General features: G+C 38.9%; 1 protein-coding gene across 1 annotated transcript; it reads right to left on the bottom strand.

Annotated features, from left to right (window-relative positions):
• Positions 1-1,285: 1,285 nt before the first annotated feature.
• LOC133574676 (uncharacterized) lies at positions 1,286-27,632 on the bottom strand. Its single transcript, XM_061926882.2, has 3 exons — positions 27,185-27,632; positions 10,523-10,663; positions 1,286-1,905 (listed from the first exon to the last, which is right to left on the bottom strand). Exons 1-3 carry the CDS (start codon positions 27,282-27,284, stop codon positions 1,715-1,717), a joined length of 432 nt encoding a protein of 143 aa, XP_061782866.1. The 5' UTR covers positions 27,285-27,632; the 3' UTR covers positions 1,286-1,714.
• Positions 27,633-27,985: the final 353 nt, after the last annotated feature.

Raw genomic sequence — 27,985 nt, forward strand, 5'->3', positions numbered from 1 at the left:
GAGGCGAAGTCTAGTGCTTGAGTCAGTAGGTCTTGCGTGATGGAAGGGTAAAATTCCTCGATATCAAAGGAGATAAAGTTGTGCTGTTGTTTGTCTTGGATGTTGTTGAACCATTTGATTACTGCTGCTGTATTTCTCCATTGGTTGAATGGTTCAACAAAATTCCTCAATCTGATTGACAAACACTTTCCCAAAGACAACAACCTAAGAAAAGTATTCAACAAGAACAACATTAAATTGAGCTACAGCTGCATGAACAATATACGACAAATCATCTCAAACCACAACAAAACAATTGCAAATGAGCCGTCGACCCCCAGTCAGAGCGACTCCAAAACCAACAAAGCATGTAACTGTCGAAAGAAACCTGATTGCCCCCTCAACGGGGGGTGCTTACAAACATCAGTTGTCTACCAATCTAAGGTAATACGCAAGGACATTAACACATCCGACACATATGTAGGATTAACCGAGGGTGAATTCAAAACCAGATGGAACAATCACAAGGCTTCTTTCAGGAACAAAAACCTGCGAAATACCACAGAACTCAGCAAACACATTTGGCAGCGAAATTGTAACAACATGCCGCCATAGACGGAAACACCTCCTAGGTAACACATGAGCCAATCACCACGCCCCTAGGCCAGCCTGTACCCACCCACTCTGTGCCCTATATAAACCATGGTATGCGAATGCTCCCATTAAAATCTCCTGATGATTGAGGGTACCCCCCCTCATGAAACAGGCCTGTAGAGATGAAATAGTCTTGTGATTTATTTCCCACACATACATATATTGCGCTCTACTACGGTATCGAGCACTATTTTTTGGATAACCTTATTAAGACATATATATATATATATATATATATATATATATATATATATATATATATATATATATATATATATATATATATATATATATATATATCCATCCATCCATCCATCCATTTTCTACCGCTTCTTCCCTTTGGGGTCGCGGGGGGCGCTGGAGCCTATCTCAGCTACAATTGGGCGGAAGGCGGCGTACACCCTGGACAAGTCGCCACCTCATCGCAGGGCCAACACAGATAGACAGACAACATTCACACTCACATCCACACACTAGGGCCAATTTAGTGTTGCCAATCAACTTATCCCCAGGTGCATGTCTATATATATTAGCATTCTATTTTAGTTACTTTATTGAGTTTACAACCCCCTGGTGCTGATTTGTACTGTTTTTGTACTTATTTTGATTATTATTATTTCTCGATTGTTTGTAAATGTTGCAATTTATAAAGATTTATAAAATCTAAAAAAAAAAAAAGTTTGAGTAATACCTTTTGACTTTGACACATTTTTCCTATCAGAGGCATATAAAGTTCCGATTTCCCAGTTGTGTTGAATGCAGCATGAATGCCTATGTGCTATTTTTTTCATCCATGTTCTACCGCTTCAAAAGACAAAACAAAAAGGTGAAAATAAATATGCACCTTTTTCCAAATATGCACTCATACCTGTCGTCGTGTGGACATTTTAAACTAATTTTTGTGTAATCATACAAGAACAAAAACAATAGTGAACGCTTTTCTCCCAGCATTCGCAAAGTTGTTACCGGATTTCATTACAATCCGTTCGACCCTTGACATGAAATGTCAAGTAAGTGAGGACGTGACAGTTTTGTTGTTGTTTTTTAAATACACAGTGAGTTTGTGTCCCCTTCTTTCCCGTCACAGCCACAACCTCCGCATCAGGAGGCTGCCCAGCGCGCAGGCGCACTGGAGTAGTGTGTGCGGGCTCCTGGAGGGGGCGCTGTTGCACAGGTCCGAGTCACAGCAGTGGATGCGGACGCCCGGCAGCTCCTGTTGCTGGCAGTGTCTGGACGTGGCGCAGCCGCTGGTCAGGACGATGCCCAGTGCAGCTGCAAGGATGGATGGATGGATGGATGGATGGATGTAGGAAGGAGACAGGTCAGTCAGAGAAGAGTGATTCGCTCAGCAGAAAAAAAAGAAGCAGAGGTGGACAGGAAATACTGCAAGTGTGTAATTAGGAGGACATCTTTAAGGCACACTACACACAGGGGACCTACTTCACAAACTGCTGTTTACACTTTAAAAATAATAGTGACAGTCTCAGCTTGAAACCTTATTTCATTTCATCAAAAAACATGGCATTCAAACTCCATCTCACAGACTTTCGCAACACTTTAATTACCATTTGGAGTTTCCCAAATCTAACCAGACATTTCCTGGACACAAAGAGCTCAGAATCCGGACTTGGAATCACTATAATTGATTCTAAGGGTGGAAAATGTGACTTTTTTTATTTATTAATATTTTTTGGACCTCTTTTTAGGTTATCTTTTCATCACAGGTTTTTTGCAGACAATCTGCTGGCAACAGTTGCATATATACAGTAAACCCAATACAATTAATATTTATAAAACACTACATATATATATATATATATATATATATATATATATATATATATATATATATATATATATATATATATATATATATATATATGTATGTATGTATATGTATGTATGTATGTATGTATGTATGTATGTATGTATATATATATATATATATATATACACACACATGTATGTATGTATGTGTATATGGTCCGGTGGCCATGGATGAAGTGCTGGCTGTCCAGAGTCGGGACCCGGGGTGGACCGCTCGCTTGTGCATGGGTTGGGGACATCTCTGCGCTGCTGACTCGTCTCCGCTCGGGATGGTGTCCTGCTGGCCCCACTATGGACTGGACTCTTACTATTATGTTGGATCCACTATGGACTGGACTCTCACAATATTATGTCAGACCCACTCTACATCCATTGCATTCGGGGGGGGTCCTCTCCAAGGTTTCTCATAGTCATTCACATCGACGTCCCACTGGGGTGAGTTTTTCCTTGCCCTTGTGTGGGCTCCATACCGAGGCGGTCGCTGTGGCTTGTGCAGCCCTTTGAGACACTTTTGATTTAGGGCTATATAAATAAACGATTGATTGATTGATTGATATATATGTATATGTGTATATATATATGTCTGTATGTGTATGTATGTATGTATATATGTATATATATATATATATATATATATATATATATATATATATATATATATATATATATATATATATATATATATATGTATGTATATATATATACACACACATGTTAGGTCAGGAAAAACACAGATTATTTCATCCATACAAGCCTGTTTCACAGGTTTCCCTGCTCTTCAGGGGAGTTTAAACTCCCAGGCTTGTAGGGATGAAATAGTCTCTGAAATAGCCTGTTTCACAGGTTTCCCTGCTCTTCAGGGGGAGTTTAAACTCCCCTGAAGAGCAGGGAAACCTTCAGGGGAATTTAAATTCCCCCGAAGAGTAGGGAAACCTGCGAAACAGGCTTGTAGAGATGAAATAGTCTCTGTTTTTTCCTGACCTAACGTATTTTCCGCTCTACCCCGGTATTGAGCACTGTATAACGGATAAACCACAGTAACCTCGACTATATACCTGTGTATTGCCCAAGTGGAGACTGTGGAGTATACTCCACAGTCTGCAAACCCTGTAGACTTTTGACTGTTGGAGACTTACATTTATCTAAGAGGAGACTAAGGGCAACAAGAAAATTGAGCGCTGCAGCAAAGTGGGGACTGGAGAGTATATTATTGCAATCCCCTTTGGACGTATGATTTTTGATACTTTATCATAGAGGAGACTGAAGGCACCAATAAAAATGAGCAAAGCAGCTGTTGAGTACAACTCTTTAATTCTTCCTTGTCATGTGACTGTCAGACACTCATTTGATCTACCAGCAGACTAAGTTTCCAGGAAAACAGTGTCCTGAAGCAAAGTGGAGTCTGTGGAATAAAACACTGTTATTTGTCCTTAGATTATGGCTTTTGAAGACCTAATGTTATCAAAAAGGAGACTGAGGGCAGCAAGTAAATGTAGCATTACAGCCAAGTGGAGACTGCAGAGTATAATACTGCAACCGCTTTTAGACTTATAACTCTTAGAAACTTGACTTTATCCAAGAGGACACTGAGGTCACCAAGAAAATTGAGCACAGCAAGTACAATACCAACTGTGGAGTGTAACACTGCGACTTTCAGTCACTTATTTTATCAAAGAGGAGACTGAGGGCAGCAAGTAAATGTAGCATTGCAGCCAAGTGGAGACTGCGTAGTATAATACTGCAACCGCTTTTAGACTTATAACTGTTAGAATTTTGACTTTATCCAAGAGGAGACTGAGGGCACCAAGAAAATTGAGCGCAGCAAGGACAATACAAACTGAGGAGCGTAACGCTGCAATTGCTTATTGGCCTGTGACTTTCATACACTATTCTTATCAAACAGGAGACTGAGGGCACCAAGAAAATTGAGTGCCGCAAGTACAATACCAACTGTGGAGTGTAACGCTGCAATTGCTTATTGGCCTGTGACTTTCAGACACTATTTTTTTTTATCAAAGAGGAGACTGAGGGTACCAAGAAAATTGAGTGCCATACAAACTGTGGAGTGTAATGCTGTAATTGGTTATTGACCTGTGACTTTCAGACACTAATTTTATCAAAGAGGAGACTGAGGGCACCAAGAAAATTGAGTGCCGCAAGTACAATGCAAACTGTGGAGTGTAACGCTGCAATTGCTTATTGGCCTGTGACTTTCAGAAACTAATTTTATCAAAGAGGAGACTGAGGGCACCAAGAAAATTGAGTGCCGCAAGTACAATACAAACTGTGGAGTGTAACGCTGCAATTGCTTATTGGCCTGTGACTTTCAGACACTATTTTTTTTTATCAAAGAGGAGACTGAGGGCACCAAGAAAATTGAGCGCAGCAAGTACAATACCAACTGTGGAGTGTGACTCTGCGATAGCTTATTGGCCTGTGACTTTTAGACACTAATTTGATCAAAGACGACACTAAGGGCACCAGGAAAATTGAGCGTAGCAAGTACAATACAAACTGTGGAATGTCACGCTGCAATCGCTTATTGGCCTGTGACTTTCATACACTAATTTTATCAAAGAGGAGACTGAGGGCAGCAAGAAAAAAGGAAAGTGTAGTGCAGCTTTCCAGGCTGACAGAACATTTTGACAACACGCTCGTCACTCTGTGTGATGTTGTGTCAGCCCTGGTTGTCTCGGCCCGTAAAAGTGCCTCATCAGCCCTTTGGGCCACAAGCGGCTCCTCCCAGACTTGTCAAGCGAGGGAACATCTGGACGCTCCATGCTTGTGTGCATCAGCAGCGCCCCGGTCGAGGATGTCCACATCCTCCGTTTGACTTCACATCGGGCGACTTCTCATGGACCCGGGAGTGCCACTAAAAAGTTACGTAACCCGCTTTATCGCGAGCTGAATATTCACATAACGGGTAGCCGCAGACGGGGAACAGTTGCATTAAAGTACGATTAAAAAGGATGAAGCCAACGTGGTCTGGCATGCCACGGTGCATTCATCGCCGTTTAATAAGCTGCGAGCTTGCCCATAAATATTCCCCTAACTTGAGCACATTATCTGCTTTAGAGAACAAAGAGGACAATATCATCCTGCAACACAAAGAGCCAGAGATAAAGTATCAGTGTAGCGTTCAATTCCCGTATGCCTTTTCTATATTTAGCCAGCAAACATTTTTTGTGTTTCCCGGAGCTGATACGAAGTAGCGAGCTCAGTTCACCAATTAGTCGGTCGCTTCTGCGCTTGCCACCAGCATTTTGCCCTCATTTCAATGCTGGTCAATGGGAGAATTAATCGCTTTCACACACTAGCAACAACTGAGAACAACAAGCGTCTCTGGACATTACTTCCTCTAGGCTTATGACTATTTCTATCCAAATGAGACTGCGGGCATCAAGAAAACAGCACTGAAGCAAAGCGCAGACTGGTGAGTACAACGCTGTAATTCCCCTGGAGTCGTGGCAGTTATGACTTAATTTTATCCAGGAGGAGACAGAGGGCAACAAGAAAACGAAGCACTTAAACAAAATGGAGACTGTGGAGAATGACACTGCAATTGCTACCAAGAGGAGACTGATGGCACCAAGAAAATTGTATTTAAAAGGAGACTGGGCGCAGCAAGAACATGGATCACTACAACAAGGTGGAGATTGTGGAATATAACACTGTAATTTCTTCTGTGTTTGTTGCTGTTATGACTTATTTTTATCCAAGAGGAGACTGCGGACAACAACAACAACAACAACAACAACAAAAAAGTGCTTAAACAAAATGGAGACTGTGGACATTGACACTATAATTCTTTCGAAGATTGTAGCTGTTCGGACTTCTTCTTAACCAAGAGGAGACTGAGGGCAGCAAGAACATTTTATTCAAAAGGAGACTGGGGTGGCAAAAAAATGGATCACTACAACTGAGTGAAGACTGTGGACTATAACACTGTGATTCTTTTTGTGATTGTAGCTGTTATGACTTATTTTTATCCAAGAGGAGACTGCGGACAGCAAAAAAAAACCAAAACGCTTAAACAAAATGGAGACTGTGGACATTGACACTATAATTCCTTTGAGGATTGTAGCTGTTCAGACTTCTTCTTAACCAAGAGGAGACTGAGGGCAGCAAGAACATTTTATTCAAAAGGAGACTGGGGTGGCAAGAAAATGGATCACTACAGCAAAGCGGAGACTTTGGACTGTAACACTGTGATTCCTTTTGGGATTTGTAACGGTTATGACTTAATTTTATCCAAGATGAGACTGGGGTGGCAAGAAAATTGAACACTATAACCCTGTCAATCCTTCTGTGTTTGTAGCTGTTATGACTTACTTTTATCCAACAGGAGACTGCGGACAACAACAAAAAGTGCTTAAAATGGAGACTGTGGAAATTGACACTGTAATTCCTTCGAGGATTGTAGCTGTTCAGACTTTTTCTTAACCAAGATGAGACTGAGGGCAGCAAGAACATTTTATTCAAAAGGAGACTAGGGGTTGCAAGAAAATGGATCACTACAACAAGGTGGAGATTGTGGAATACAACACTGTAATTCCTTTTGGGATTTGTAACTATTATGACTTAATTGTATCCAAGATGAGACTGGGGAGGCAAGAAAATGGAGCACTACAACAAAGTGGAGACTGTGGACTATAACACTGTGATTCTTTTTGGGTTTGTAGCTGTTATGACTTATTTTTATCCAAGAGGAGACTGCGGACAGCAAAAAAAAAAAAGCTTTAACAAAATGGAGACTGGAAATCGACACTGTAATTCCTTCAAGGATTGTAGCTGTTCAGACTTCTTCTTAACCAAGAGGAGACTGAGGGCAGCAAGAACATTTTATTCAAAAGGAGACTGGGGGCAGAAAGAAAATGGATCACACCAACAAGGTGGAGATTGTGGAATATAGCACTGTAATTCCTTTTGGAATTACAGTGTTATAAGGCCACGGGGAAGACCCAGGACACGTTGGGAAGACTATGTCTCCCGGCTGGCCTGGGAACGCCTCGGGATCCCCCGGGAGGAGCTGGATGAAGTGGCTGGGGAGAGGGAAGTCTGGGCTTCCCTGCTTAGGCTGCTGCCCCCGCGACCCGACCTCGGATAAGCGGAAGAAAATGGATGGATGGATGGATGGAATTCCTTTTGGGATTTGTAACTGTTATGACCTACCGTAATTTTATCCAAGATGAGACTGGGGTGGCAAGAAAATGGAGCACTACAAAAAATTGGAGACTGTGGACTATAAAACGGTGATTAAATTAAATTTAAATTACATTTATGTAGCGCTTTTCTCTAGTGACTCAAAGCGCTTTACATAGTGAAACCCAATATCTAAGTTACATTTTTAAACCAGTGTGGGTGGCACTGGGAGCAGGTGGGTAAAGTGCCTTGCCCAAGGACACCACGGCAGTGGCTAGGATGGCAGAAGCGGGGATCGAACCTGGAACCCTCAGGTTGCTGGCACGGCCACTCTACCAACCGAGCCATACCGCCCCGATTCATTCTGTATTTGTAAGCTGTTATGACTTATTTTTTTATCCCAGAGGAGACTGCAGACAGTAAAAACCCCAAAACGTTTGAAGGGGAACATTATCACAATTTCAGAAGGGTTAAAACCATTAAAAATCAGTTCCCAGTGGCTTATTTTATTTTTCGAAGTTTTTTTCAAAATTTTACCCATCACGCAATATCCCTAAAAAAAGCTTCAAAGTGCCTGATTTTAACCATCGTTATATACACCCGTCCATTTTCCTGTGACGTCACATAGTGATGCCAATACAAACAAACATGGCGGATAGAACAGCAAGTTTATAGCGACATTAGCTCGCATTCAGACTCGGTTTTCAGCGGCTTAAGCGATTCAACAGATTACGCATGTATTGAAACGGATGGTTGTAGTGTGGAGGCAGGTAGCGAAAACAAAATTGAAGAAGAAACTGAAGCTATTGAGCCATATCGGTTTGAACCGTATGCAAGTGAAACCGACGAAAACGACACGACAGCCAGCGACACGGGAGAAAGCGAGGACGAATTCGGCGATCGCCTTCTAACCAACGATTGGTATGTGTTTGTTTGGCATTAAAGGAAACTAACAACTATGAACTAGGTTTACAGCATATGAAATACATTTGGCAACAACATGCACTTTGAGAGTGCAGACAGCCCAGTTTTCATCAATTTATATATTCTGTAGACATACCCTCATCCGCGCTCTTTTCCTGAAAGCTGATCTGTCCAGTTTTGGAGTTGATGTCAGCAGGCCAGGGAAGCTAGGGTCGATATTCTTCTCTTGATCATCTTCGGTGGCATAAGGGACGGTGTGAGCCAAGACATCCAGGGGGTTTAGCTCGCTCGTCTGCGGGAACAAACTTCCGCCATTGCTTGCCGTGCTACCGAGGTCCTTTGTCCCTGAATTGCTCACACACTCCGGCAGATTCAATGGGGGTCTGGCGGCAGATTTCTTTGATTTTATCGTTGGAAATGCATCTGCTTTGAGTGTCGCAGGATATCCACACATTCTTGCCATCTCTGTCGTAGCATAGCTTTCGTCGGTAAAGTGTGCGGAACAAACCTCCAATTTCTTGCCACTTTCACATCTTTGGGCCACTGGTGCAACTTGAATCCGTCCCTGTTCGTGTTGTTACACCCTCCGACAACACACCGACGAGGCATGATGTCTCCAAGGTACAGAAAACAGTCGAAAAAACGGAAAATAACACAGCTGATTTGACTCGGTGTTTGAGAAAATGGCGGATTGCTTCCCGATGTTACGTCACGTTGTGACGTCATCGCTCCGAGAGCGAATAATAGAAAGGCATTTAATTCGCCAAAATTCACCCATTTAGAGTTCGGAAATCGGTTAAAAAAATATATGGTCTTTTTTCTGCAAAATCAAGGTATATATTGACGCTTACATAGGTCTGGTGATAATGTTCCCCTTTAAGGATTGTAGCTGTTCAGACTTCTTATCCAAGAGGAGACTGAGGGCAGCAAGACCATTGTATTCAAAAGGAAACTGGTGGCAGCAAGAAAATGGATCACTAGATTGTGGAGTATACCTACTGGGATTTGTAACTGTTAAGACTTTAGTTTAATCCAAGAGGAGACTGCGGGCAGCAAGAAAACGAAGCCCTTCGACAAAACGGAGACTGTGGAAAATGACACAGACTTTTGCGCCTTTTTCTTGTCTGCCTAGCGACAAGAAGCTCGGCAAACCCAAGCCATTGGGTTAATCTCTAATAAGAAACTAGAACATACAGTGTACTGTATGCATACTTGCCAACCCTCCCGGATTTTCCGGGAGACTCCCGAAATTCAGCGCCTCTCCCGAAAACCTCCCGGGACAAATTTTCTCCCGAAAATCTCCCGAAATTCAGGCGGAGCTGGAGGCCACGCCCCCTCCAGCTCCACGCGGACCTGAGTGACGTGTTTTCCTCTACCGTAAAGCGGTTCGTCTGCCGTAAACAGCAATGTCGTGACACTCTTAAACAGGACAATACTGCCATCTAGTGCATTCCACACAGCAACGCATCATCAGAGAGGGTGTTCAGCATGGTTCGAAAAATAGTGACAGAGAATAGAACAAGGATGGACAATTCAACCCTTGACTCAACAATGAGTAGATGAGTGTTATGTGTGTGTATATGTGTAAATAAATGAACACTGAAATTCAAGTATTTCTCTTATTTTTATATATATATATATTAAAAGAAATATATATTTATAGCTAGAATTCACTGAAAGTCAAGTATTTCTTATATATATATATATATATATATATATATATATATATATATATATATATATATATATATATATACATAAAATAATTGACTTGGTGAATTCTAGCTGTAAATATACTCCTCCCCTCTTAACCACGCCCCCAACCACGCCCCACCCCCCGTCCTAACACCCCACCCCCCGAAATCGGAGGTCTCAAGGTCGGCAAGTATGACTGTATGTGCTCCATAATGAATAATGTTTAGTGAAGTGGGAACGCAACCTTCCACGGCCAGAGGTTGCTTCTAGTCATCGTGCTTGTAAGGAGTGATCTACTCACTGCTCTCTGTCTTGATGCAGAAGCGGTGCTTGAAGCCCTTGTGTGAGTGGGTGCAGGTGAGCACCTCCGGGTTGGAGCAGCCCACGTCCACGTAGCGCTGGCCCTGGATGATGTTGCAGCCATAGCACTGCAGACCCTCCACTGCACAAGACAAAAGAGCGGCATGACATTGAGGTGATGCTCTCACAGGCAATAGTAATAATCATAATACAGTTTTTATTGCTGCAGGAGCACACTTTAACAAGACGGGTGTCAAGTCTGTTGTAAGTTGAACTTTCCATGACCGTGGGATGCGTTTAGGTTATATAATTATTTCATTGTCACACAGAGAGGAGATTATCATAATACCTTTTGTGGCCTGTGCTTATTCATACTGTGTGATGAAATACAAACCCCGTTTCCATATGAGTTGGGAAATTGTGTTAGATGTAAATATAAACGGAATACAATGATTTGCAAATCCTTTTCAACCCATATTCAGTTGAATATGCTACAAAGACAACATATTTGATGTTCAAACTGATAAACATTTTTTCTTTTTTTTGCAAATAATCATTAACTTTAGAATTTGATGCCAGCAACACGTGACAAAGAAGTTGGGAAAGGTGGCAATAAATACTGATAAAGTTGGGGAATGCTCATCAAACACTTATTTGGAACATCCCACAGGTGAACAGGCAAATTGGGAACAGGTGGGTGCCATGATTGGGTGTAAAAGTAGATTCCATGAAATGCTCAGTCATTCGCAAACAAGGATGGGGCGAGGGTCACCACTTTGTCAACAAATGCGTGAGCAAATTGTTGAACAGTTTAAGAAAAACCTTTCTCAACCAGCTATTGCAAGGAATTTAGGGATTTCACCATCTACGGTCCGTAATATCATCAAAGGGTTCATAGAATCTGGAGAAATCACTCCACGTAAGCAGCTAAGCCCGTGACCTTCGATCCCACAGGCTGTACTGCATCAACAAGCGACATCAGTGTGTAAAGGATATCACCACATGGGCTCAGGAACACTTCAGAAACCCACTGTCAGTAACTACAGTTGGTCGCTACATCTGTAAGTGCAAGTTAAAACTCTCCTATGCAAGGCGAAAACCGTTTATCAACAACACCCAGAAACGCCGTCGCATTCGCTGGGTCTGAGCTCATCTAAGATGGACTGATACAAAGTGGAAAAGTGTTCTGTGGTCTGACGAGTCCACATTTCAAATTGTTTTTGGAAACTGTGGACGTCGTGTCCTCCGGACCAAAGAGGAAAAGAACCATCCGGATTGTTATAGGCGCAAAGTTGAAAAGCCAGCATCTGTGATGGTATGGGGGTGTATTAGTGTCCAAGACATGGGTAGCTTACACATCTGTGAAGGCGCCATTAATGCTGAAAGGTACATACAGGTTTTGGAGCAACATATGTTGCCATCCAAGCAACGTTACCATGCTTAGTTCAGCAAGACAATGCCAAGCCACGTGTTACATCAATGTGGCTTCATAGTAAAAGAGTGCGGGTACTAGACTGGCCTGCCTGTAGTCCAGACCTGTCCCCCATTGAAAATGTGTGGCGCATTATGAAGCCTTAAATACCACAACAGAGACCCCCGGACTGTTGAACAACTTAAGCTGTACATCAAGCAAGAATGGGAAAGAATTCCACCTGAGAAGCTTAAAAAATGTGTCTCCTCAGTTCCCAAACGTTTACTGAGTGTTGTTAAAAGGAAAGGCCATGTAACACAGTGGTGAACATGCCCTTTCCCAACTACTTTGGCACGTGTTGCAGCCATGAAATTCTAAGTTAATTATTATTTGCAAAAAATCTATCTAAAATATCTTGTCTTTGTAGTGCATTCAATTGAATATATATATATTTGCAAATCATTGTATTCCGTTTATATTTACATCTAACACAATTTCCCAACTCATATGGAAACAGGGTTTGTACTTTCCGAATGCACTCTGTGCCCAACGCCCATGTCATATGGCAATTGTGATGGCTCCTCTTGCCAGTTGTTCATGAAAACCGCCACTTTGCACTATAAAAATAAACAAAAGGACTCAAAATAATCCACAAAGTTGAAGCCCAAAGTATGTTTGTTTGCTCATGCTGGGGCACATGCAACACTCAATCAATCAATCAATCACTCAAAGTTTATTTATATTTATATAAGTGTCTCAAAGGGCTGCACAAGCCACAACGACATCCTCGGTTCAGAGCCCACATCAGGGCAAGGAAAAACTCAACCCAGTGGGATGCCAATGAGAAACATTGGAGAGGACCGGTGCAATGGACGTCGAATGGGTCTAGCATAATATTGTGAGAGTCCAGTCCATAGTGAATCTAACATAATAGTGAGAGTCCAGTCCATAGTGGATCTAACATAATATTGTGAGAGTCCAGTCCATAGTGGATCTAACATAATAGTGAGAGTCCAGTCCATAGTGGATCTAACATAATAGTGAGAGTCCAGTCCATAGTGGATCTAACATAATAGTGAGAGTCCAGTCCATAGTGGATCTAACATAATAGTGAGAGTCCAGTCCATAGTGGATCTAACATAATAGTGAGAGTTCAGTCCATAGTGGATCTAACATAATAGTGAGAGTCCAGTCCATAGTGGATCTAACATAATATTGTGAGAGTCCAGTCCATAGTGGATCTAACATAATAGTGAGAGTCTAGTCCATAGTGGATCTAACATAATAGTGTGAGAGTCCAGTCCATAGTGGATCTAACATAATAGTGAGAGTCTAGTCCATAGTGGATCTAACATAATAGTGTGAGAGTCCAGTCCATAGTGGATCTAACATAATAGTGAGAGTCCAGTCCATAGTGGATCTAACATAATATTGTGAGAGTCCAGTCCATAGTGGATCTAACATAATAGTGTGAGAGTCCAGTCCAAAGTGAATCTAACATAATAGTGAGAGTCCAGTCCATAGTGGATCTAACATAATATTGTGAGAGTCCAGTCCATAGTGGATCTAACATAATAGTGTGAGAGTCCAGTCCATAGTGGATCTAACATAATAGTGTGAGAGTCCAGTCCATAGTGGATCCAACATAATAGTGAGAGTCCAGTCCATAGTGGATCTAACATAATAGTGAGAGTCCAGTCCATAGTGGATCTAACATTATAGTGAGAGTCCAGTCCATAGTTGATCTAACATAATAGTGAGAGTCCAGTCCATAGTGGATCTAACATAATAGTGAGAGTCCAGTCCATAGTGGATCTAACATAATAGTGTGAGAGTCCAGTCCATAGTGGATCTAACATAATAGTGAGAGTCCAGTCCATAGTGGATCTAACATAATAGTGTGAGAGTCCAGTCCATAGTGGATCTAACATAATAGTGTGAGAGTCCGGTCCATAGTGGATCTAACATAATAGTGAGAGTCCAGTCCATAGTGGATCTAACATAATAGTGAGAGTCCAGTCCATAGTGGATCTAACATAATAGTGTGAGAGTCCAGTCCATAGTGGATCTAACATAATAGTGAGAGTCCAGTCCATAGTGGATCTAACATAATAGTGTGAGAGTCCGGTCCATAGTGGATCCAACATAATAGTGAGAGTCCAGTCCATAGTGGATCTAACATAATAGTGAGAGTCCAGTCCATAGTGGATCTAACATAATAGTGAGAGTCCAGTCCATAGTGGATCTAACATAATAGTGAGAGTCCAGTCCATAGTGGATCTAACATAATAGTGAGAGTCCAGTCCATAGTGGATCTAACATAATAGCGAGAGTTTAGTCCATAGTGGATCTAACATAATAGCGAGAGTTTAGTCCATAGTGGATCTAACATAATAGTGAAAGTCCAGTCCATAGTGGATCTAACATAATAGTGAGATTCCAGTCCATAGTGGGGCCAGCAGGACACCATCCCGAGCGGAGACGGGTCAGCAGCGCAGAGATGTCCCCAACTGATGCACAGGCGAGCGGTCCACCCCGGGTCCCGACTCTGGACAGCCAGCACTTCATCCATGGCCACCGGACCTGTGCCTCCCCCCTCCACAAGGGAGAGGGGGGCAGAGCAGAAAATAAAATAAACGACAGATCAACTGGTCTAAAAAAGGGGGTCTATTTAAAGGCTAGAGTATACAAATGAGTTTTAAGATGGGACTTAAATGCTTCTACTGAGGTGGCATCTCTAACTGTTACCGGGAGGGCATTCCATAGTACGAATAGAAAACGCTCTATAGCCCGCAGACTTTTTTTGGGCTCTGGGAATCACTAATAAGCCGGAGTTCTTTGAACGCAGATTTCTTGCCGGGACATATGGTACAATACAATCGGCAAGATAGGATGGAAATAGACCGTGTAGTACAGGGGTCGGCAACCCGCGGCTCTAGCGGCTCTTTAGCGCCGCCCTAGTGGCTCTCTGGAGCTTTTTTAAAAATGTATGAAAAATGGAAAAAGATGTGGGGAAAAAAAATTATTTTTTGTTTTAATATGGTTTATGTAGGAGGACAGACATGACACAAGCCTCCCTAATTGTTACAAAGCACACTGTTTGTATTAAACATGCTTCACTGATTCGAGTATTTGGCGAGCGCCGTTTTGTCCTACTAATTTTGGCGGTCCTTGAACTCACCGTAGTTTGTTTACATGTATAACTTTCTCCGACTTTCTAGGACGTGTTTTATGCCACTTCTTTTTCTGTCTCATTTTGTCCACCAAACTTTTAACGTTGTGCATGAAAGGTGAGTTTTGTTGACGTTATTGACTTGTGTGGAGTGCTAATCAGACATATTTGGTCACTGCATGACTGCAAGCTAATCGATGCTAACATGCTATTTAGGCTAGCTATATGTACATATTGCATCATTATGCCTCATTTGTAGCTATATTTGAGGTCATTTAGTTTCCTTTAAGTCCTCTTAATTCAATTTATATCTCAAGACACACTGTCTGTATGTAATATGGCTTTTAATTGTTTTAATTTTTGCGGCTCCAGACAGATTTGTTTTTGTATTTTTGGTCCAATATGGCTCTTTCAACATTTTGGGTTGCCGACCCCTGGTGTAGTATTTTATACGTAAGTAGTAAAACCTTAAAGTCACATCTGACGTGTTGTAAAATCAATGTGATTGCTCCCCCCGCCAGTTATTTATAACAACCGCCACCTTACATAACAGAAATAACGGGAAGACTGTAAATGAGCTGTAAAGTTAAAGCACACGGGGTTGAAACGTTGACTTTTCTTATTATCTGTCATGACTTGGTCCTGAGTGTTTGCTTTTCCGAGATGCAACGGAAAGTTGGCTCGGGCGAGACGGGAATGTGAGTAAATTTTTTATTTAAAGACTATAAATACAAAACAAGGAAGTAAACAAACGGCGCGCACAATGGCGGAGAACAAACTATGAAACCAAACACTTGCACAAAGGCAAAAACTATGAACAACAAAAAACACTAACTGTGGCAATAATAAACAAAACTTACTTGGCATGGACAAAAACGGCATGAAAAAGCGCAGCAAGGGTCATAAGTGTGTGGAGAGTATAAATGTGGGGATGTCGTCAGAACGACAAACTGAAAAGAATGAACTTAAATACTATGGACATGATTAGTGAAAGCAGGTGCGTGACGTGACAGGTGAAAACTAATGGTTGCTATGGTGACAAAACAAAAGTGCACAAAAAGCCAAAAAACCAAAACGAACATGACCAAAACAAAAACATGATCACACAGACATGACATTATCAACATGATCCTGGGTAATGAAAGGGTGATTAAGTAGGGCAGTACTGTGAATGGGCCTCCAGTAAGGCAGTTAAATAAAAGCAGTATTTTGTGCGGTATTTCAGAAGAAGAAGATAATCTAAAGAGCCAAAAGTCTTCAGGGTTGTTTCCCTATTCACGCCTCATCTTGAGTGACAACCATTAAAGACGCGCCCGTGATCGTCTCTTTCCAAGCGTTGGCCTGACTCATTCTAAAGCTGCCTCTTAGCTGCCTGCACACCCTGAAGGCGACCATACGGGCTTCCTTCTCAGATCCTCCTTCTCAATATTAGCCCAAAACCGCACTTTCAAAGAAATGAAAATAAAAAAAACTCTGGCGAGGGAACTGTAGATATCTTTCAGGAATTACCCAGGTTCTTTTTCTATTCAGTGCGGAAAATCCTGGCCCAAAACTGTACCGGGGGGCTTATAAAAAAGGGATTGTGTGTGTGTGAATTCAGACCTATCGCACACCTGTGACCGACCCGCTAAATCCTGCACACACAAGTAGGAAGATCCACTTTGGGCTGAAACCAATCCACTTTCTTTATCTGCTGCCGGGGTGTTGTTGGTTTTGTGGGTCGTGTTGTTTGTGTTGGCGGCACCGTGGAGAACACCAGCCTCTCGCTGCCTGGCCTCTGCTAAATAGCTCAAGCTCGGATGGAGCTTTCAGGAGCAAACTAATCCGGCTGCAAATGCTCTTACAAAAATCACTTTTAGAAATCTGCTGGAATCATTGTAAGGCCACCGCAGCGACTAAAGCAAAACATTTAGGTGATAAATGCTGCAAGCATCTACCTGCAATTCTTTGATTGACTGTGGGGGAAATTAACCATTAACTAATCAAACAGTAGTAAAAAAGACAGTGATTTAAATCAGGGGTGTCCAACTCATTTTAGCTCAGGGGCCGCATGGAGGAGAATCTATTCCCACTTTTACTTTGGCCAAAAATAGAACAAGCAAATTCTTCAAATGTACACATTACAACTAATCCTCTTGGCAAAACACGTCAAGTTTAGTTGACAATTCTGAGGGGAAAAAAATGGTGCAGTTTCAAAAACACCATGAAGAGCACAATGAACTTGGACTTTGTCTGTGTTTTTACAAAGCCAATAAACTTGAAGCTAGAGATGTCCGATAATGGCTTTTTTGCCGATATCCGATATTGTCCAACTCTTAATTACCGATTCCGATATCAACCGACACCGATATATACAGTCGTGGAATTAACACATTATTATACCTAATTTTGTTGTGATGCCCCGCTGGATGCATTAAACAATGTAACAAGGTTTTCCAAAATAAATCAACTCCAGTTATGGAAAAAAGTGCCAACATGGCACTGCCATATTTCAGAGGTGGGACCAAGTCATTGTTTTGCAAGTCACAAGTAAGTCTCAAGTCTTTGCCCTCAAGTCCGAGTCAAGTCCCGAGTCAAGACAGGCAAGCCCCGAGTCAAGTCCAAAGTCAAGACTGGAAAGTCTCAAGTCAAGTCCTAAGTCCTGCATTTTGAGTTTCGAGTCCTTTCAAGTCCTTTTAACCACAGACTAATATATTAACACAGATTGTGTATGCTTTTCAAACGCTGTATTTATTTATTAAAACAAGTGCATTTTAAATTGCAGGAAAGAAAATTGTGCTGACATTGCACTTCATAATAGCACTATTAACCAGTCATTTTAAACATTAACTCATTCCTTTACAGAACAAACACATTGAAAAATAAAGTGCAAATGTACTTATTTGTACAAAAGTGTTAACATTGAAAAAACATGACATATACGTGAACATAACAAAAAAGTTGTACTTTTTATATGTCAGGGCCCTATGCTGCATTGCATTTGCAAAAGACCAAATTAGCCAAGAGTCTGTCAGTCATTTGTGCACGATGGGGGCGTAGTATGATGCCACCATGGCTGAAAACTCGCTCCACTGGAGCACTGGAGGCAGGCACTGCCAAGACTCTCATGGCCACTCGTAACAGTGAAGGAAGAGTCTTCATGTTCAATGTCCAGAACAAAAGGGGGGAGAGAGTTTTTTTGGGTTGGTGCACTACTTGTAAGTGTATCTTGTGTTTTTTATGTTGATTTAATTAAAAAAAGAAAAGAAAAAAATATATATATTTCTTGTGCGGCCCGATACCAATCGATCCACGGACCAGTAGCGGGCCGCGGCCCGGTGGTTGGGGACCACTGAGGTAAACAACCAACAGTATGTCAGAAAGCTAGCTAAAACGGTACACATATTCATAATATAGTATACATTTTAACTGACCTTTATTTTACTATTTTTGTCTTTTTTTAGGTGGCTAAAATACGCGGTGCTGCTGACTGCCGTCTAACGTTACATGTGATATATTGACTAACCCTGCTTAAACAAAATCACTGAACAAAAAGTATGAATAAGGTAGTGAACTGCAACAGATTCCCGTGTTTGCAATAACGTTATAACGTTAGCAGTGAGTTTACAGCCTCACTGATTTAACTACACAGCAAATAAAAGTCACGTTACTTAGCCAATAAACGTTATCTTACATTCAAAACTTACCGTTCTTTGTGCAACTTCAAATGCCGGACGAAGTTGGAAGTTGTTTCCTCTCCATCAGTAATTTTCGAACCGCATGTGTTGCATATTGCAAACCGTTTTGTGTTGACCACCTCGTAATTTTTATACCCAAACGAAATTATTTTAGGTATCATTTTTTGTTCACTGGCATGTGGTTTGGACATGTCTTCTTCGTTGGTTGTCCTGCAATTTGATTGGATGAATGCTGTGTGATGAAAACAAAGTAGATCTAATTTGATTGGCTGTTGTACTGACAGCACACCAGCTGACACACGCAACGCTGATAGACAAGTACACAATGAAAAATACGGAGCGCTCCCGAATAACTTTTTCATCTTTGGGTTTTGGGGAAAGTAGCAAGTCATGTCAAGTCATGTCAATTCAAAAGGCTCAAGTCCAAGTGAAGTCACAAGTCATTGATGTTAAAGTCTAAGTCGAGTTGCAAGTCTTTTTACATTTTGTCAAGTCGAGTCTAAAGTCATCAAATTCATGACTCGAGTCTGACTCGAGTCCAAGTCATGTGACTCGAGTCCACACCTCTGCCATATTTATTATTGAAGTCACAAAGTGCATTATTTTTTTTAAACATGCCTCAAAACAGCAGCTTGGAATTTGGGATGTGCTCTCCCTGAGAGAGCATGAGGAGATTGAGGTGGGCGGGGTTTGGTAGCGGGATGTGTATATTGTAGCGTCCCGGAAGAGTTAGTGCTGCAAGGGATTCTGGGTATTTGTTCTGTTGTGTTTATGTTGTGTTACGGTGCGGATGTTCTCCCGAAATGTGTTTGTCATTCTTGTTTGGTGTGGGTTCACAGTGTGGCGCATATTTGTAACAGTGGTAAAGTTGTTTATACGGCCACCCCTCAGTGTGACCTGTATGGCTGTTGACCATTCATTTGTGTGTGTGAAAAGCCGTAGATATTATGTCACTGGGCCGGCAAGCAAAGGCAGTGCCTTTAAGGTTTATTGGCGCTCTGTACTTCTCCCTACGTCTGTGTACACAGCGGCGTTTTAAAAAGTCATACATTTTACTTTTTGAAACCGATACCGTTAATTTCCGATATTACATTTTAAAGCATTTATCGGCCGATAATATCGGCAGTCCGATATTATCGGACATCTCTAATTTCAATGATTGGAATCTGTGCTCCTTGCATGATATACTAGTTACTATGGTAATCTAATTAGTTACTATGGTAATCTTTTTTTTATAAAAATGTTTTTTAAGGCAGTCTGTCGTAACGATTTTAGCATTCAGTCAGACATTATTGTGAGGTTTTGTATTAGTGTTCCTAAAAATAGATAAACCGGCCCCCAGACACATTTTTTTTCTCTAAATTTGGCCCCCGAGTCAAAATAATTGCCCAGGCCTGAATTAACCCCTTAAGGCCCAAGCTGTTTGTTTACATGCTTTTTTATTTCTCTTTGCTATTTGTGCTTATTGGACCCTAATTAGAATAAAAACTAAAAATCATCTTTTAATATGATGTACTTAGTCCATAAGTACACAAATGTGTACTTCATGTGTAGTGACATGCAAATTTTTATTTTTACACTTTTTTTTTTTCCAAATTCCATTGTATGTTATACTCTGCTGACACCACCAGATGGCAGTATAAGTGTCCACATAAGTGGCCATAAGACCCCAATTCAGTAGTTTACACAATTTTGGAAATTAGAGCTAAAAGGTGCTGTCCACGCATGTGGCCACTAAGCCTTTAGAGGTTAAAGCAAACACCTGTGTTATGAAAATAATCTTTAAACACTACCTTAATACAAATAATAGTTATTTTATTGACTCAAGTAACAAATTTCAAAAAGTTAACCACTAAGGTTGTTCAAAACGTTAACAAACTTCCTAGCTAGCTAGCTAGTCGTTAATATTGTAGCTAACATTAGACTGAAGCGAAGGCGCACTGTAATACTAAAACAACAAAACACTCGTTAGATACTGTCTTAACGAAAGAAAAAGAGTACCGTATTTTTCGGAGTATAAGTCGCTCCTGAGTATAAGTCCCTTTTTTTATTATTTTAACATTTTATTTTGTGATACATATATTTATTGACATTATTTATTCATTTATTACAATTACATGACTGATTTCATGATTTTTTTTTAAATTTGCTGACCATTTTATTTATTCTGTGACAGATGTACTTATTGATTAATTAACTGATTTATTGACAAATTAATGACCATTTTATTTATTACATGACTGGTTTAATAATTGTGTGTCAGATTGATCTATTTCAGGACCAAATTGATGGACTGCTTTTTACTTGACTTATTTAACGTTTTATTTATTTTATGATATACGTATTTATTTACTGACCAATGTATTTATTATGTTGTATGTTTTGTTTTACCAATATAATAGATTCATTTAAATTTTTATTGATTTAGTGATCATTTTATTGATTTTAAAACTCATTTTTTTTAGGACCTTTTTATCTAATTAATGACTTTGTCATTGATTTAACGGGCGATTTGTTTTATTTCATTGCTGATTTATATGTTTCACAACTGATTAATTTATATGATGACCATTTTATCCATTCCATGGCAGATATTTATTCAGAAAACCTTTTTATTTATTTGATGACCATTTCATTTATTACATGACTAATTTCGTTATTTTCAAGACAGATTGATCTATTTCAGGACCAAAGAATATTTTTATTTTTTTATTTTTTTTTGCATTTATTTATTGACCATTTTATTAATTTTGTGATAATAAGTCGCACCCCCGGCCAAACTATGAAAAAAACTGCGATTTATAATCCGAAAAATACGGTAAAATAAAGGTTGTGTCTTAGATGCACATCATGCGTGTTCTTGATTATCTCACAAGCGTAAAAAGAAGTTAAAATACTCGCGGATAACTTAAGAATGAAGCAAACCACTTTGATATCAAAACAAAGAAAACACTATCTTGATTATGAGTAGTAAAAAAAAAATTAAAATGCGCCTCAGATGCATGTCGTCATTAGTTTGTTTCACAGGTGTAAAAAGAAGTTAACTACTAACCAACTGCTGGTGGTTTACACTGACAGGTAACATTAGACTGATGCAAATCACTGTAACGTCATAGTGCAAAAAATAAATAAAAGTTGCATATTGTATGTATGAAAGTACGTAAATACAGTGTGTACTAATGTAAACACTGTTTACTTTGGACCATCTTAGCAGCAATCTACGGGTTCCACTGCAAGTACCAGCACTAATAAGTCATCAGAGTGGCGGAAATGAAAAGGACTTAGCGTTTTCCGCATGTAAATGACGGTCATTTACATGCGGCAAACAAACCGATTTAACTATTCATTAGCATGCAATGTTGCACACTGGCTGCACTCATGAAACATTGAGAGAGCTGCCCCCTTATGAGCATTTGTCAACATAATGAGGACTTATTGGAGAGACGTTGGACTCCCCCCCGATGCAATTTATTGTGACCGTGCAGCAGGTTCTCTCCTGGCAAACATTGATTAATTATGAAGACGTCTCAAAGCAGTGCTACCTCAGTCGGATTTACTGTTGACATACTTGTTTTGCACACATGATCACCAAAACAAATTGTTTTCCTGTGCAATCATTCTCTCTAATGAGGACGGGAGATATGGCCTCTTATTACCTCAAGCAGTGTTTTCTCAAACTTGGTTTAGGGACCCAGAAGGGGCTGCAGGTCCATTTGTTGGGTTCACTGATTGTCAGAATTAAAATGTATATTATTATATTATTATATTATTTATTGATTGTCACACAAGCCTACAACACCTTGGCAAAGGGCTTTTAGGTTCATGTTTATCATAAAGTCAATTAAAAAAAAAAACCATAAATAAATCAATAAATTGGTCATTATGTCATTGTCATGGATTTGTCACAAAATTAATAAAATGGTCAATAAATAAATGCAAAAAAAAAAAAAGCAAATCAATCCTTTGGTCCTGAAATAGATAAATCTGTCTTGAAAATAATGATATTAGTCATGTAATAAATGAAATGGTCATCAAATAAATAAAAAGGTTTTCTCAATAAATATCTGCCATGGAATGGATAAAATGGTCATCATATAAATTAATCAGTTGTGAAACATATAAATCAGCCATGAAATAAAACAAATCGCCCGTTAAATCAATGACAAAGTCATCAAATAGATAAAAAGGTCCTAAAAAAATGAGTTGTAAAATCAATAAAATTATCACTAAATCAATAAAAATGTAAATTAATCTATTATATTGGTAAAACAAAACATATAACATAATAAATAAATTGGTCAGTAAATAAATAAGTATATCATAAAATAAATAAAACGTTAAATAAGTCAAGTAAAAAGCAGTCAATCAATTTGGTCCTGAAATAGATAAATCTGACACAAAATTATTAAACCAGTCATGTAATGTATAAAATTGTCATTAAATCATTTAATTTGTCAATAAATCAGTTAATTAGTCAATAAGTACATCTGTCACAGAATAAATAAAATGGTCAGCAAATTAAAAAAATGATCATGAAATCAGTCATGTAATTGTAATAAATGAATAAATAATGTCAATAAATATACGTATCACAAAATAAAATGTTAAACTAATAAAAAAAGCAATTAATTTGGTCACGAAATAGATAATCGGATGTCGTCGTGGCTTGTGCAGCCCTTTGAGACGCTCGTGATTTAGGGCTATATAAATCAACTTTGATTGATTGATTGAACCCTGTCGTGACAAAAATAAATCAGTCATGTAATGAATGATCATTAAATTTCTCTTATGAAATTGATCAAATGGCCATCAAGTACTTTGTAAAACATTAAATAAGTCATGTAAAAAGCAGTCAATCAATTTGGTCCTGAAATAGATAAATCTGATACAAAATTATTAAACCAGTCATGTAATAAATAAAATGGTCATTAAATCATTAAATGTGTCAATAAATCAGTTAATTAGTCAATAAGTACATCTGTCACAGAATAAATAAAATGGTCAGCAAATAAAAAATAACAAAAATGAAATCAGTCATGTAATTGTAATAAATGAAATTGTTATTAAATAAATAACATGATTGTTAAATAAATATCACCCATGAAAGGAATAAAATGATCAAGTATATTAATCGGTTATGAAATAAATCAATCAAGTATTAAATTATTTAAATCGTTATGGTCGATTGGTCAGAAAATAGATGAGTCAGTTATGAAATAAATAAAATGGTCATTAAATCAAAGTGCATTTCAATAAATCAGTTAATTATTAATTTGGTAAATAAATATATGTATCGCAAAATAAAATGTTAAATTAATTAAAAAAAGCAATTAATTTGGTCACGAAATAGATAACCAGATGTCGTTGTGGCTTGTGCAGCCCTTTGAGACGCTAGTGATTTAGGGCTAAATAAATAAACTTTGATTGATTGATTGAACCCTGTTGTGACAAATAAATAAAAAAATGGAAAATAATTTTTTTTTTTTAAATAAATGACACTTATGAAATTGATCAAATGACCATCAAGTAAGTTAATTGGTTGTGAAATGTATGAATTAGTCCTGAAGTGTATACAAATAATCATTAATTATTAGATTTTCATTAAAACAAATAAATCAGTCATGGAAAAAATACAATGTTCATTAAATAACTACAACAGTGATGCAATATATACATTGGTCATAAATCACTAAATACATTGGTCTAGTACAGGGATGTCAAACGTACGGCCCGTGAGCCGGATCAGGTCCGTGAGCAGGTTTTATCCGGCCCGCGGGCTGAGTTTGCCAAGTATGAAAATGAGCCGAAATTTTTGAATGAAAGAAACTGCTGTTCTAAATGTGTCCACTAGATGTCGCAATAGCAATTATTTGTATCTTTGTAGATTATGCTACATATTAAAAAAAACTAAAAAACACATGAGGTTAGTGCACCAGTCAAGGGAAATGAGCAAACTACATAAATAACACCCTGTAAATTGATTTTGATAGATAGATTGAAAATGAACACCAATGAGTTGACTGATGAACATTATCACAAAATGTATTCAGAAAGTATAAATAACAACAAATAAAGGTAGAATACTATTAACCGCAACATGTAAGTGTAAAAAAAACCCTCCAACAACCTTATGATTTGTATATTTTCAGAATGTGCTTGTTCTATTTTTGAATGATATAAACAGCTGTTCTAAATGTGTCCACTAGATGTCGCAATAGCAATTCTTTGTATCTTTGTAGATTATGCTACATATTAAAAAAAACTAAAAAACACATTACGTTAGTGCACCAGTCAAGGGAAATGAGCAAACTACATAAATAACATCCTGTAATTTGGTTTTGATATAATTTTGATATCTTGATAGATTGAAAATTAACACCAATGAGTTGACTGATGAACATTATTACATAATGTATTCAGAAAGTATGAATAACGACAAATAAAGGTAGAATACTATTAACCGCAACATGTAAGTGTAAAAAAACCTCCAACAACATTATGATTTGCACATTTTCAGAATGTGCTTGTTCTATATTTGAATGAAAGAAACTGCTGTTCTAAATGTGTCCACTAGATGTCACAATAGCAATTCTTTGTATCTATGTAGATTATGCTACATATGTAAAAAAATAAAATAAACCACATAACGTGCACCAGTCAAGGAAAATGAGCGAACTACATAAATAACATCTTGTAATTTGATTTTGATATTATTTTATTATTCTTGATAGATTGAAAATTAACACCAATGAGTTGACTGATGAACATTATCACATAATGTATTCAGAAAGTATAAATAACGACAAATAGGTAGAATACTATTAACCGCAACATGTAAGTGTAAAAAGAAAACCCAACAACATTATGATTTGTACATTTTCAGAATGTGCTTGTTCTATTTTTGTTCTAAATGTGTCCACTAGATGTCGCAATAGCAATTCTTTGTATCTATGTAGATGATGCTACATATGTACAAAAAATAAACCACTGGATGTTGGTGCACCAGTCAAGAAAAATGAGCAAACTACATAAATAACATCCTGTAATTTGAGTTTGATATCAATATCATTATATCTTGATACCAACAACATTATGATTTGTACATTTTCAGAATGTGCTCGTTCTATTTTTAAACAAAGAAAACGATCTGAAGTTGGACAAAGCTACGAACTGCTTCGCCGCTCCCAGTCTGTGTGACGCTCTCCCTGACCACCTGAGGGCACCACAGACTGTGAATGCTTTAAAAAAAAAGGCTTAAAAACCCTTCTTTTTTTTATAAAAGCCATTTTTTAGATAAATGCATACTAGTTCTAGCTATTAGGCTGTTCTTGTTTTATTTTTTATTTTTTTTATTTTTTTTTATACACTGTAGCACTTTGAGGTTGTTTACTCAATGTAGAGTGCTTTTTACATATAAAATCTATTATTATTATTGTCTTTACTTTTAAGTTATCGTGCCGTGATTTTACCAGTGCGGCCCACTTGGGAGCAGATTTTTCTCCGTGTGGCCCCCAATCCAAAATGAGTTTGACACCTCAGGTCTAGTACAATGCTTTCAAATGATACTTCACCATTTAATTACTTAATGTACATTTTATGAATACATTCAGATTTTAATGAGCTTCAAACTATCATAGTACATGACATATTTACAATATGACCCCAATTGTGAATTCCTGCTCTCTAGAATGTTCTTTTATGGTGTTAAGCTTGTTGCATAGCTACAATTCACCACCAACAGAAAACAACCTAATCCTCTACCACTCTTTTTTACAATACAAAAAAAAAAAAATCAATTTCAATATTCTGGATTATTTATTTAGTCATGCAAATATCATTTTGTTTCTGCACATTATATAATTCCAACCCGTGCCCTTGAGTAATCTCCTTTATAAACGACGTCGTTCTTACAATTCGCTGCCTCATCTCATTACCGCCATTTAATGGACTTTGCCTTATTGATGAACACGCCGTGGCCAGGTCCCTGGAGTTGTTTTTTTGAAGAGCAAACAATGCAGCAACGCGGTTGTTTCGCTTTCTCTTGTTTCTAATTGTTGTTTTGCCCCCCCTCATCCCCTCTCAAAGTGAAAGTGAAAGGTTACAGCAAAGCCTGTGCAGACAAGTCAATTGCTATGACTCTATGGGGAAATTCAGGATGGCAACAATAGATATTTGGCATGGATTTGGAGCCCCTGGGTCAATTATATGTGAGGCAAAGGCTGTTCTATAGAAAGTGAAAGTGTACGATCATAAATCAGCTTTGCAGTGACAAATGGCCCCTTACAAAAAATACACTTTTGCAAGCATTTTGGGAAAGAAAATGACACGGTTACCTGTACAACTTTTGTTTTGCATAACATTTGTGCGCAGAAAAGCCTATAAATTCAAATTAAACGTACTGACCTTGTGTCAAGCAGAGCGATGAGATAAATCCAAGCCCGTACAGCAGCCAGGTGTGTAAAGTCATGGATGCAACACGGGGCATGTAGTGAGAAGCTCTCATTTACCGGGTCCTTTGCTACAGTTTCAGAGCCGGAGATCTCGGTGCCACTTTTGGGAGCAACTGCCAGCCAGCCAGCGAGCGAGCGAGCGAGGGAGGGAGGGGAGGCAGCCATGCAGGCAGCTCAGTCAGCCACTCAGGCAAAAGAGATGATGATGAGGAGGAGGAGAATATGTGAGTGAACTCAATGAATGTCTTTCCTAGTGCTCATTCTGAGACTGCAAAAAAAAAAAAAAAAAAAGTCCTCATCAAGATGATGAATGGAGCAATCAATTAGGATTAATTCCTGATTGCTTCCATGTTAGCATGTGTTAAAAGCCCTAAATAGGATGTTGGTCATATATATATGTGTGTGTGTGTGTGTGTGTGTGTCAGACATACTAACAAACATATGAGGCAGGTTATCCACGCTCGCTTGCACAGCGGCAGGAGTAAATTCTATCTAATCAAGAATTAAAAAGTAAATCCTTTCTAAGAGACTGTAATGCCCGCGGATAAGGCAGGCTTTGTGCTAAGCTCCCTACCCCGACCAAAGCCCTGTTAGATAGACAGATCCTCACTCTCCTTTATTTATTTATTTTTACCTCCATATGTTTGTAACATGCACATTTCACTCCTTTTTTACTGACTTATGGAATAGATAAAATGATCAGAAAATAGATACACCTCTTGAAAAACAATACAAATTATTACCAAATAATTAA

The sequence above is a fragment of the Nerophis lumbriciformis genome, linkage group LG32, assembly GCF_033978685.3.
Source record: "Nerophis lumbriciformis linkage group LG32, RoL_Nlum_v2.1, whole genome shotgun sequence".
Lineage (NCBI taxonomy): Eukaryota > Metazoa > Chordata > Actinopteri > Syngnathiformes > Syngnathidae > Nerophis > Nerophis lumbriciformis.

Excerpts from the sequence above, each read along its gene's own strand:
- LOC133574676 (XM_061926882.2), bottom strand. The coding sequence starts at position 27,284 with ATGAGAGCTTCTCACTACATGCCCCGTGTTGCATCCATGACTTTACAC. Across the intron at positions 10,664-27,184 it reads ATCGCTCTGCTTGACACAAG|TGGAGGGTCTGCAGTGCTAT; the intron begins GTCAGTACGTTT and ends TGTCTTGTGCAG. Across the intron at positions 1,906-10,522 it reads CTGCATCAAGACAGAGAGCA|CTGCACTGGGCATCGTCCTG; the intron begins GTGAGTAGATCA and ends CCATCCTTGCAG.